General features: G+C 43.4%; 1 protein-coding gene across 1 annotated transcript in view; it reads left to right on the top strand.

The window, feature by feature from the left end:
- Positions 1-13,678, top strand: part of LOC120059985 (rho guanine nucleotide exchange factor 10-like) — a 106,710-nt gene that overhangs the window by 17,612 nt on the left and 75,420 nt on the right. Inside the window, exons 3-8 of the mRNA XM_039009062.1 lie at positions 3,659-4,111; positions 9,455-9,799; positions 10,727-10,763; positions 10,920-10,999; positions 11,378-11,434; positions 11,824-12,008. Of these exons, the coding sequence (XP_038864990.1) occupies positions 3,659-4,111; positions 9,455-9,799; positions 10,727-10,763; positions 10,920-10,999; positions 11,378-11,434; positions 11,824-12,008 (1,157 nt within the window). The remainder of the gene's footprint in view (positions 1-3,658; positions 4,112-9,454; positions 9,800-10,726; positions 10,764-10,919; positions 11,000-11,377; positions 11,435-11,823; positions 12,009-13,678) is intronic.

The raw sequence follows: 13,678 nt of genomic DNA, 5'->3' as shown, positions 1-13,678 counted from the left end.
TGACCTCTTAAACTGAAGCTCCCACCTCCCATAGGGAAACTGTGTAATAAGAATCTGGATCCAATAGCAAGTCCATGTACTCGGACTCCTGTAGAGAGAAGTGGATGTTTGAATGGGCTGAATACAGAGCATTCCTTTCAGCTATACCACCGATGACTTTTCACTGTGTCACGTTCTGTGAACCCTTTGCCAGCATTCAGCAGGGATTCTAATGTCATGGCTTTTTATCTCTCTTTAGGCTACAGACTTGCCTCTCCTCTTTACACCCCTTTCCCTACTTTATTCAGTATGTCAGAAAGTACCAGAGATGTGCTCGCACAATGCCTGTCGAGATTTGATTTGACAGGTTTTTTTCTACGCCTTACACAATGGTGTCAGTCGGTGCCCTCAATCTGTCACACGTACAGCTGAATAAACCCCCTGTTACTTAACCAACACACAACCCTCCCAAAGGAACCTCATATAGCAGTGAAAAGAACAATAACCTGGAGAGCAAGACCAGGTTTCCTCTAACCCACCACCATGTCACTTTAAGATGAGTCCTCTGAATTAGGTCTATGGTGACATTTACATTCCATATGCATCCTCAGCACAGTTTAGGTCAGAGAGAGAAAGTGGCTTTCTTTCTTCATCTCTATTCCTTCATCAACATTGATCTGAAAGGAGATAAGGAAGGAAAGCCAGTTTAGACTATTGAAATGCAGCCCAGGATTCATAGGAAAGTGGTTTTCCTGGTCATTGGGGGTGTGACAACACTGTTCGCCGAATTGCATCGTGTGGATGATGTTAAAAATATTTGTTGGTCTGATGTGATTAATAAGGAGCATCCAGATGCTGCATTTCAATTATTGATAAACATGCACCTAATAAGAAACGGACTGTTAGAAATGTTCAGGCCCCATGGATTGATAAGGAATTGAAAAACTGTATGGTTGAAAGAGATGGGGGGCAAAAGGAGTGGCAAATAAATCTGGCTGCACATCTGACTGGCTGACTTACTACAAGATGAGATATTATGTGACTAAACTCAACAAAAATAAGAAGAAACAGTATTATGAAGCCAGTACTTTAAATGAAATTATGGGCAGAAAGACAAATTCAACTCCATCTTTCATCGAATCAGATGGCTTATTCATCACAAAACCATTTGATATTGCCAATTATTTTAATGATTACTTTCATTGGCAAGTGGGCAAATCTACAGTGGTTGCTCCACTAAAAGTTGTGCGATTATGCTGCGGGACTTAGTAGTAATTTGTGGTTTAGTACGGTACCCTGCGTCACCACTTCATTGCTCCAGACCACCACAAGGGGGAGTTTAGAGCACTGATTATGCTTTTGGATCCCAAGGTGCTACTGTGTCTCTAACTGACAATGAATGGGCAACATAAACCTAAATAGAAACGGATAATTGTGCACAACTTCAGTATTACTCACTAAAACTGTTGTTACACTAAGGTTTTTATAATTCTATTTTGTTAGGATTATTTTGCTCTTAATGTAGTACTGTAGGCCACTACCGACCGGTCACGTTATACAGCGTCTTAGTGGCGCAACGGTCTAAGATACTGCATAGCAGTGCAAGCTGTGTTGCTACAGATGCTGGTTCAATGCCTTGACTGAGAGACCCATGAGATAACTGTCGTTTTTTGGTTTCTCTCCCTCTAAAAATAGAAATAAATCATTCTAAATAACAAACTGGCTTTATTTACAAATTAGTAACAATGTCTCACCCCATGTTCAAGAATGGCCTTTTTCTTGCTCATTTTACATTATTTGAAAACTAAATCATTTCCAAAATATTGTTTTTTTTAAAATAAAGCGATTATTACTATTATTAGTATTATTCATTTAGAATTTTATAAAAGCCCGTTGGATATTCTCACAGATATATTATTAACCCTGTTATTAGCAGGACAATATATATTGGTCATTGCTCCCGAGTGGCACACAATGGGATTGCCTTGCAGTTCTCCAGCTGTATACACTGAAAGCGCGCAAGATTCAAGGCACGAGGGCAGGGGGCAACAATGTAACTAATAATGGCATCTTTATGTTTTCTTTAATAAAATAATGATAAAAATACTCTTTCTCTATGTTTATTTAGTTACGTCATATTTTTTTATATACTGAAGGGTGACCGATGTGACTTTTATTCTCAATAGTGTTGAGTAATGTGCTGTTAAAAGTGGTGTAGGTCTTATTTATTTAAAAAGCATATTGAAGTTAGAAGCAATAGGATTTGAAACAATAGCCTACAACTATTTTAGCACCGTTTGGCGCTGCTCTGAAACAAGCATGGGGACCGGTCTTGATAAATCAATGAGATTTTTATTTTCACTGAATCTCCGTTTGGGTATTGGTTAGACTACAATTATACATTCAGGGTGTAGAAATGTTATGCTCTTAGTCTAATCTTTATTTAACTAGGCAAGTCAGTTAAGAACAAATTCTTATTTAAATTCTTTGCCAAGAGAGACTGGCATGCATAGTATTTAGTTTAGCCCTCTGATTACAATGAAGAGCAATATGTGCAGCTCTGTTCTGGGCCAGCTGCACCTTAACTAGGTCTTTCTTTGCAGCACAACCATATGACTGGACAATAATCAAGACAAGATAAAACTAGAGCCTGCAGGACTTGCTTTGTGGAGTCAAAAAAGCAGAGCATTTCTTTATTACAGGCAGACCTCTCCCTCTCTGTATAAACACTGAATGTATATGTTTTGACCCTGACAGTTTACATTCTAAGGTAAAACCAAGTAATTTAGACTCCTCAACTTGTGTATCAGCCACACCATTCATTACCAGATTCAGTTGAGGTCTAGAACTTAGGGAATGATTTATACCAAATACAATGCTCTTAGTTTTAGAGATGTTCAGGACCAGTTTATTACTGGCCACCCATTCCAAACAGACTGCAACTCTTTGCTAAGGATTTCAGTGACTTCATTAGCTGTGGTTGCTGATGCGTATATGGTTGATGCCAGTGGCAGGTCATTGGTAATAATAGAAAAGAGTAGAGGGCCTAGAGAGCTGCCCTGTGGTACACCACACTTTACATGTTTGACATTAGAGGAGATTCCATTAACGAAAACCCTCTGAGTTCTATTAGATAGATAGCTCTGGATCCATGATATGTCAAAGGTTGAAAAGCCATAACACATACGTTTTCTCAACAATAGGTGATGGTCAATAATATCAAAGGCTGCAATGAAATCTAACAGAACAGCTCCCACAATCTTCTTATTATCAATTTCTTTCAACCAATGTCTATTCATAACCCCACAGTGGGTGATGGGTCAAGTTGGGACCCTCTACCAAGTTAAATATGAATGCAGACCCACCCTTTTGCTAATTACAAACCTGCGTTCATATTTAACTTGGTAGAGGGTCCCAACTTGACCCACCACCCACTGTGTGGCTATGAATAGACATTGGTGGGGTCAGGCGTTGGTAACCTCACATTTTTGGAGTGAAGGGAAAAGGCACTACCGTGTGAAGAACTACATTTGAGCTTTTGCTGATCTTTGAGCATAATGATTAAACTTAAATTATTCTACTTGCATATGTCTCATGTTCTCTCGCTCTATCTAAAGCCATACATAGGTAAGCTGTATGTATCTGACTCCAACTCTCTCTCTCTCCTCTCTGTGATTAGTGTTGGCGGACGAGGTGCCCTATGCCGATGAAGAAGAGGGGGAGCAGTTTGAGTTCGACGACAGTGGGGATGAGTTCCCTGAGGCAGACCGGTCACCCCATGCCCCTCCAGCCCCAGACTACGGGGGCAAGACCCAGATCAATGGTGTGGCCCATCACCCACAGCAGGAAGGACCAGACCCCCGGCCCTCCAACACGGAGCCCACAGCAGCAGCAGCGGACACAGACACAGTGGCAGCTGAACCACCAGTTCCAGTAGCCATGGCTACAACAGACACAGTGATATCAGCACCGGAAGCTCCGGTAGCCAATGCTACAACAGAAACAACAGCTCCAGTGGCAGCAGCAGAAGGGGACAAGACTTCATCTGTCCCAGCTGATGCAGACAGTGACTTACCCCCTCCTCCACCTCCAGAGGACTCCACTCCTGTAGGAACAGACTCCGTTAACACAAGTTAGTGAAAACAACTGTTCAGTTTTCCTCTTTAGCACCTGGATGTCTGAGAATAGATCCTCTGTCTCGCTGTAGCCTAAACATACACAAATAATATACCACCACAACCATATCATTGTTCCATACTGATTGGGCGCTGTACAGTAGTTGGTGTCATGCAGTCCATTCTTAGTGCATGTTTTGTGCCTACACATGTTGTATTACCTCATTCTGACACATGCTCCATGTCAAGCTGGATAATACATTAGTGTAGTCCAGCCTGGTATCAATGGCTGCCTGGTTCAGGGTGGCTCTTGGCATTCATCACACACAGCTTGACACCACCAGGACACTACCACTTTCTCTCTCTCTATCAGCCTCTCAGTCAGAGGAGAGAGGCCAATCGCCCCAGTTAGACTCACCCCGCATTTCTACTAGAGACCAACAACCTCTTGCTAACACATACATTCCATGCTCTTCCCTCTCTCTAGCACTCACCTCCCAAGTTCCTATGTCTCTCCCCCTCTGACAATTACATCCCAGTCCAATTGAGAGTCCAGGCCCCTCTCCTCTCCAATGGCTGACCAGTAGTGTTTTCTCCGCAGCATATGTGTCTGTTGTGTGTTCTAGTGGGTGTATTATGATTTATCTCTTCTGAGGGTGTATTATGATTTATCTCTTCTGACCACAGGGCCGAGACGAGGCCTCTCTCTCTCTCTCTCTCTCTCTCTCTCTGTGTGTGTGTGTGTGTGTGTGTGTGTGTGTGTGTGTGTGTGTGTGTGTGTGTGTGTGTGTGTGTGTGTGTGTGTGTGTGTGTGTGTGTGTGTGTGTGTTGTAAAAACACTGCTGTCTGATTGAAGGCTTAAGAGAGGGAAGGCCCACAGGCTGAGATTTGAAGTAGTGGAAGTTAAATGTTTAAGTCACAGTATTCTTCTTCAGTGTTTTGCAATGATCGCAAGTTGGAGTGCTTAGTCACCTAACCAATGATAGACATGATGTGGTATCATCAAATTGCTCTCATGGAAATTTATGGCAGTACTTTTTAGTATTTTGCAATTGTGCAAAGTAATCTGATAACAAATTAGTTCCAGCACATTTGGAGCAGTGTGTAACTGTAGCTGTGTTGTGTTGATGGGGATCATTTGGAGCAGTGTGTAACTGTATCTGTGTTGTGTTGATGGGGATCATTTAGAGCAGTGTGTAACTGTAGCTGTGTTGTGTTGATGGGGATCATTTGGAGCAGTGTGTAACTGTAGCTGTGTTGTGTTGATGGGGATCATTTGGAGCAGTGTGTAACTGTATCTGTGTTGTGTTGATGGGGATCATTTAGAGCAGTGTGTAACTGTAGCTGTGTTGTGTTGATGGGGATCATTTGGAGCAGTGTGTAACTGTAGCTGTGTTGTGTTGATGGGGATCATTTGGAGCAGTGTGTAACTGTAGCTGTGTTGTGTTGATGGGGATCATTTGGAGCAGTGTGTAACTGTAGCTGTGTTGTGTTGATGGGGATCATTTGGAGCAGTGTGTAACTGTAACTGTAGCTGTGTTGTGTTGATGGGGATCATTTGGAGCAGTGTGTAACTGTAGCTGTGTTGTGTTGATGGGGATCATTTAGAGCAGTGTGTAACTGTAGCTGTGTTGTGTTGATGGGGATCATTTAGAGCAGTGTGTAACTGTAGCTGTGTTGTGTTGATGGGGATCATTTGGAGCAGTGTGTAACTGTAGCTGTGTTGTGTTGATGGGGATCATTTGGAGCAGTGTGTAACTGTAGCTGTGTTGATGGGGATCATTTGGAGAAGTGTGTAACTGTAGCTGTGTTGTGTTGATGGGGATCATTTGGAGCAGTGTGTAACTGTAGCTGTGTTGTGTTGATGGGGATCATTTGGAGCAGTGTGTAACTGTATCTGTGTTGTGTTGATGGGGATCATTTGGAGCAGTGTGTAACTGTAGCTGTGTTGTGTTGATGGGGATCATTTGGAGCAGTGTGTAACTGTAGCTGTGTTGTGTTGATGGGGATCATTTGGAGCAGTGTGTAACTGTAGCTGTGTTGTGTTGATGGGGATCATTTGGAGCAGTGTGTAACTGTAGCTGTGTTGTGTTGATGGGGATCATTTGGAGCAGTGTGTAACTGTAGCTGTGTTGTGTTGATGGGGATCATTTGGAGCAGTGTGTAACTGTAGCTGTGTTGTGTTGATGGGGATCATTTAGAGCACTGTGTAACTGTAGCTGTGTTGTGTTGATGGGGATCATTTAGAGCAGTGTGTAACTGTAGCTGTGTTGTGTTGATGGGGATCATTTGGAGCAGTGTGTAACTGTATCTGTGTTGTGTTGATGGGGATCATTTAGAGCAGTGTGTAACTGTAGCTGTGTTGTGTTGATGGGGATCATTTGGAGCAGTGTGTAACTGTAGCTGTGTTGTGTTGATGGGGATCATTTGGAGCAGTGTGTAACTGTAGCTGTGTTGATGGGGATCATTTAGAGCAGTGTGTAACTGTAGCTGTGTTGTGTTGATGGGGATCATTTGGAGCAGTGTGTAACTGTAGCTGTGTTGTGTTGATGGGGATCATTTGGAGCAGTGTGTAACTGTATCTGTGTTGTGTTGATGGGGATCATTTAGAGCAGTGTGTAACTGTAGCTGTGTTGTGTTGATGGGGATCATTTGGAGCAGTGTGTAACTGTAGCTGTGTTGTGTTGATGGGGATCATTTAGAGCAGTGTGTAACTGTAGCTGTGTTGTGTTGATGGGGATCATTTAGAGCAGTGTGTAACTGTAGCTGTGTTGTGTTGATGGGGATCATTTAGAGCAGTGTGTAACTGTAGCTGTGTTGTGTTGATGGGGATCATTTGGAGCAGTGTGTAACTGTAGCTGTGTTGTGTTGATGGGGATCATTTGGAGCAGTGTGTAACTGTAGCTGTGTTGTGTTGATGGGGATCATTTAGAGCAGTGTGTAACTGTAGCTGTGTTGTGTTGATGGGGATCATTTGGAGCAGTGTGTAACTGTAGCTGTGTTGATGGGGATCATTTAGAGCAGTGTGTAACTGTAGCTGTGTTGTGTTGATGGGGATCATTTAGAGCAGTGTGTAACTGTAGCTGTGTTGTGTTGATGGGGATCATTTAGAGCAGTGTGTAACTGTAGCTGTGTTGTGTTGATGGGGATCATTTGGAGCAGTGTGTAACTGTAGCTGTGTTGTGTTGATGGGGATCATTTAGAGCAGTGTGTAACTGTAGCTGTGTTGTGTTGATGGGGATCATTTGGAGCAGTGTGTAACTGTAGCTGTGTTGTGTTGATGGGGATCATTTAGAGCAGTGTGTAACTGTAGCTGTGTTGTGTTGATGGGGATCATTTGGAGCAGTGTGTAACTGTAGCTGTGTTGTGTTGATGGGGATCATTTGGAGCAGTGTGTAACTGTATCTGTGTTGTGTTGATGGGTATCATTTGGAGGAGTGTGTAACTGTATCTGTGTTGTGTTGATGGGGATCATTTAGAGCAGTGTGTAACTGTAGCTGTGTTGTGTTGATGGGGATCATTTGGAGCAGTGTGTAACTGTAGCTGTGTTGTGTTGATGGGGATCATTTGGAGCAGTGTGTAACTGTATCTGTGTTGTGTTGATGGGGATCATTTGGAGCAGTGTGTAACTGTATCTGTGTTGTGTTGATGGGGATCATTTGGAGCAGTGTGTAACTGTAGCTGTGTTGTGTTGATGGGGATCATTTGGAGCAGTGTGTAACTGTATCTGTGTTGTGTTGATGGGGATCATTTGGAGCAGTGTGTAACTGTAGCTGTGTTGTGTTGATGGGGATCATTTGGAGCAGTGTGTAACTGTAGCTGTGTTGTGTTGATGGGGATCATTTGGAGCAGTGTGTAACTGTAGCTGTGTTGTGTTGATGGGGATCATTTGGAGCAGTGTGTAACTGTAGCTGTGTTGTGTTGATGGGGATCATTTGGAGCAGTGTGTAACTGTAGCTGTGTTGTGTTGATGGGGATCATTTGGAGCATTGTGTAACTGTAGCTGTAGCTGTGTTGTGTTGATGGGGATCATTTGGAGCAGTGTGTAACTGTAGCTGTAGCTGTGTTGTGTTGATGGGGATCATTTGGAGCAGTGTGTAACTGTAGCTGTAGCTGTGTTGTGTTGATGGGGATCATTTGGAGCAGTGTGTAACTGTAGCTGTGTTGTGTTGATGGGGATCATTTAGAGCAGTGTGTAACTGTAGCTGTGTTGTGTTGATGGGGATCATTTAGAGCAGTGTGTAACTGTAGCTGTGTTGTGTTGATGGGGATCATTTGGAGCAGTGTGTAACTGTAGCTGTGTTGTGTTGATGGGGATCATTTAGAGCAGTGTGTAACTGTAGCTGTGTTGTGTTGATGGGGATCATTTGGAGCAGTGTGTAACTGTAGCTGTGTTGTGTTGATGGGTATCATTTGGAGGAGTGTGTAACTGTAGCTGTGTTGTGTTGATGGGGATCATTTAGAGCAGTGTGTAACTGTAGCTGTGTTGTGTTGATGGGGATCATTTAGAGCAGTGTGTAACTGTATCTGTGTTGTGTTGATGGGGATCATTTAGAGCAGTGTGTAACTGTAGCTGTGTTGTGTTGATGGGGATCATTTAGAGCAGTGTGTAACTGTAGCTGTGTTGTGTTGATGGGGATCATTTGGAGCATTGTGTAACTGTAGCTGTGTTGTGTTGATGGGGATCATTTAGAGCAGTGTGTAACTGTAGCTGTGTTGTGTTGATGGGGATCATTTAGAGAAGTGTGTAACTGTAGCTGTGTTGATGGGGATCATTTGGAGCAGTGTGTAACTGTATCTGTGTTGTGTTGATGGGGATCATTTGGAGCAGTGTGTAACTGTAGCTGTGTTGTGTTGATGGGGATCATTTAGAGCAGTGTGTAACTGTAGCTGTGTTGTGTTGATGGGGATCATTTAGAGCAGTGTGTAACTGTAGCTGTGTTGTGTTGATGGGGATCATTTGGAGCAGTGTGTAACTGTAGCTGTGTTGTGTTGATGGGGATCATTTGGAGCAGTGTGTAACTGTAGCTGTGTTGTGTTGATGGGGATCATTTGGAGCAGTGTGTAACTGTAGCTGTGTTGTGTTGATGGGGATCATTTGGAGCAGTGTGTAACTGTAGCTGTGTTGTGTTGATGGGGATCATTTGGAGCAGTGTGTAACTGTATCTGTGTTGTGTTGATGGGGATCATTTAGAGCAGTGTGTAACTGTAGCTGTGTTGTGTTGATGGGGATCATTTGGAGCAGTGTGTAACTGTAGCTGTGTTGTGTTGATGGGGATCATTTAGAGCAGTGTGTAACTGTAGCTGTGTTGTGTTGATGGGGATCATTTAGAGCTAACTGTGTTACATTTCCATTGCAGATAAGGAAGTGTCCAGTGATGACCCTCCCCTGGCCGTCCCCAGGACCACCTCCCAGAAGAAAGTCAACCCCTACTCTGTGATTGAAATCACCCCCCTCCAACTACAGCAGCTGGAGCAGCAGCATGGGCCCGTCCCTACCTCTTCCTCACCGGGTGAGAGGGTGGGAGGAGAGGGGGAGAGGGAGGGGAAGGGCCAGGATGTTCCCCCCGCCAGCCCTCTTTGTGTCCCATCAGGCTACTCTGTGCCCGTGCCCTGTGGGTACGCCACCCCCTCTGGTGTGCCCCTCATTACGCCAGCCTACACCACGCCCGTCATCATCCGACACTTCTCCGTGGACGAGGACGGTAAAGGAAGAACACATCCATGGTGGAAACATGTAGAATTAGAAGGATTTGAACAGCCATTCCTACTATTCCTTCTCCTCTGTTCTGCATTCATATTGAAAACCTCAGACTATCATAATGTAATGCGTTTGATATAGTGTTCCTACAATGAACAGAGCACTGAAAAGTAGGAACAGAGCACTGAAAAGTAGGAACAGAGCACTGAAAAGTAGGAACAGAGCACTGAAGAAATGTGGTGGGAACTGTTCAAACTTCTTCTCATTAAATCTCCTTACTGAAATTCCCCCATCTTCTCCCCCTTCTTCACCACTGACTTTGGGATGAGAGGCCATGACACATGCATGCTCTGTACTCCCAGCAAATATTTCCTCTCCTTTCTTCTTCGCATTTATTTTTCCTAAAACCTTGCCTGAAGGAAGTGGGGGCTAAATTTAGCCGCTCGCTAAACTCTGTGTTGGCTGTTAGGATTTTCCTGTTTTCTCTTTAATGTTACAGTAGTAGTTAAATGTGTGCCTTGGCCAGTCAGAGGGGAAATTGGAGTGTAATTAAGCTACCCAACACGTCACAGAAGGTTACTCTTTTTTTTAAAGTATTTTAAAAGGTTTATTCTGCAGTTGAAATCTTAACACATTGACTGATTGTTCCAATATACTGTTGGAAATGTTATGTGGCATGTAAGCCTATCATTGCAGATAATATGTTGAGAATGTATTAGTTATCAGATTATCATTGCCGTTTTTTGAATGAGCAATCTAATCTGAGGTCCTTATCAATCAATTTCAGGTCTTATTTTTATTTCTTTGATGCAAGTTTAGTTTCAGTGATGGCTGCCCCCTGGTGGCAGTACGTAAGGTTTAGCGCAAACTGCATGCAACGTTAGGGAAGGAGTTATCGATGTTGATTGTTGTTCTCTCTCTCTCCCTCCAGATACTGTGGTGGGGACAGGCAACATTTCTGTTGACATGTGAGTGACTCGCCTGCCAGGCTCTTTCTTCTGATCTGTTTTATTTCATCTAGACTGGAGTTGATCTGCTAGAATTTGTGATGATGTTGATACTTGTTTATTTTTGTTGGAATAGCAGATGGTTATTATTTCTCTATTTTATTCAAATGTCTGCAGTGAAGAGTATCCTGCCATCAGAGAGGAGGATGCTTTGTCTAAATGGGTGTCGGACCCTGCAAACACAGCCTGGATGGAAAGTAAGTACTCTTTTCATTTCCCAATGAGAAATATGTAATTTTCCACAGTTTTCTGTTTATTTAACTTTTCTATTTCCATTTGTATATACCTAGTTTATACTTTTTGGTTTGCTTGGAACACAACAGGACAGGGATTGTAAAGTTCTGAGTCCAGCCTGAATCTGTCCCGTGCACAATGCATGACTACGCTTTGGTGTTTTCTTTGGGAATTCACTTAGATTCAAAATAGACACTTCCTTCCTCTAGGTTCTTTTGAGGAACCAGGCTCTTGTGGGGTCTCTCCTCTTGCCTTCCCTGAAATTGTATCCTGTCCGTTGTGTGAAGCTTAATTTCACATTGAGACCTTGTTAATTCAAACATTGTTGCTTTGTCATTTAGATCCAGATGAAGTAATTTATGATGACGTGCCCAGAGAGAACTCTGACTCCACTACAGGTCAGTGCTGTATTCCTCCTTTTTTCTCTTTCTATTCTGTCGGTCTTTCTTTCAGTTTTTCATTGTACTGTCGTTCCTCTTTTCCACAGCGTCTTGGTACTTTTGCATATTAATGTCTTTACCTCTTTTGCATTTCTAAAACATAATGTGCTGGAATTATTCAGCAGAAACATTTGATGTGCCCTTAAGCAAACTGTGTTAGGCTGTACAATGTTCAGTTGATGCACTAGAACTGACAAATAGAATTCATGCCAAGGAATCTGATTTGAATATGGTCAGGCTAACTTAATGTACATGAATACAAATTGCACCATTGCAGTTGAAAAGGTATTTCACCCTGATTGTAATGCTGTTCCCCTTGATTTTAACCCTTTCCCCTCATCCCTCAGAGCCAGACGAGATGATCTATGATGATGTGGAGTTTGGGGAGGAGGGCTGTGGCAGCTCCCTGGACAACGGCTGGAGCTCCAGCGAGTTTGAGAGCTATGATGAGCAGAGTGACGGGGAGGGCCGCGGGGAGAATGGCCTGCCTGACGCCTTCATGAGAGGGAAGCCCCCACAAAGGAAGACCCATGTGTGTAAACTTAACACCTTACCCTCTCTGTATACAGACCTGTCCCTCTGGGGAGGGAGAGAGGTAGGGAGAAGAAGGGTGAAGAGATTGGGGACAAGAGATTGAGGAGAAGAGGGGGAATTTACTTTGCTAGAGGAAGGGGATTATATATACTATGGGGAGTAGAAGTTTGAGAGAGGATATGAAGGATATGTCTCATCTGGATTCACCAGGAGATGCACAAAGCTGCAGATGGACGCCACAGATCAACAGACGCTAAAGAAGGATGCACTCTTAGAACAACAACAAAAAAGGTTATATCTAGAACAGTGGAGGCTGGTGGGAGGAGCTACAGGAGGATGGGCTCATTGTAATGGCTGGAATGGAATAAATTGAACGATATCAAACAGATTAAGGATATGGAAACCACATGTTTGGCTCCGTTCCATTTATTCCATTCCAGCCATTACAATGAGCCTGTCCTCCCATAGCTCCTCCCACCAGCAACCACTGATCTAGAACCTAAAGTGGTTCTTCGGCTGTCCCCATAGGAGAACCCTTTGAAGAACCCTTTTGATTCCAGGTAGAACCCTTTCCACAGAGGGTTCTACATGGAACCCAAAAGGGTTCGACCTGAAACCAAAAAGGTTTCTACCTTGAACCAAAAAGGGTTCTCCTACAGAGAACCCCTTTGGAACCCTTTTTTCGAAGAGTGTCATTTATATCAGCATCTTGAACATATTAGGAAGCAGAAGCAGTGGCACACAGTGAATGTCTAATAAAATGCAATATCCAGTTAAACAGAAGATTCATAAATATTTGCCATCCTCATATTTTAAATGAAAAATCATTCAGCAAATATTAGTACACATTTTTATACACTAGGCTTATTCTTGTCTTCCGGCTGCACATGTTATTACTATGCTCTCGATAATATACAGTTCATTTGTATATTTGGTTTTGAATTGAATGGCCTGCTTGTTCATTCAGCCCAGAGGTCTTGCCAGGGAGGTCTCAGTGTTATAACTCAGCTGGTTGCACAAAGTGACTGCTTGGCTTTTGTAGCAGAGATTGGCCCAGTTAAAGGTAAACTCAGCGAAATGACGTTGCCGCGAGCAGCACGGCAGATATTGCGATGAGCGAGATGCAAGACTTTCTCAGAGTCACGCACAGTATCTACGCATGTGAACGGGTTCGCTTCACGCTGTTAGAGCGTAGTAGGTACAGGACCAAAACACTGGAGAAGTTTAGCCCTTAGTTGTTTGCTGAAATTGACCCACTAAGCTTTGCACATCTACATCATATCACTGAGTCTACCTTTAAGATTTCTATGTGGGTCGGGAGACCAAATATGGGTGAGGAGGCAAGGCCTTAGCTGTGGTGAGGGTGGGTGGGTGGATTGGGGTGAGGGGCTGACCACCTGAGGATCCGTCTGGTAACGCTTCAAATGCTCTGCTTTTGTTTAGCTTTCTCAAGATCTGACACGCTTGAAAGAACACTATGAGAAAAAGATGAAAGATCTTATGGCAAATACAGTGGGAACGGTAGAGCTGCAGCAGATTAAACAGAAACACGAGCAGAAGGTAAATGTCATCATCATGGTCGGTGTGTGTCGTCACCCTCTGCTAGACAAAGTAGATCCTCCTTAACCCCGACCTCCCTCACGGTGTCTCTCACCGACTGACTCAGAC

Source organism: Salvelinus namaycush, chromosome 15 (genome assembly GCF_016432855.1).
Source record: "Salvelinus namaycush isolate Seneca chromosome 15, SaNama_1.0, whole genome shotgun sequence".
NCBI classification, from domain to species: Eukaryota; Metazoa; Chordata; class Actinopteri; order Salmoniformes; family Salmonidae; genus Salvelinus; species Salvelinus namaycush.
Note: the sequence above shows the minus strand (reverse complement) of the source record. Positions and strands in the feature narration are given on the sequence as shown.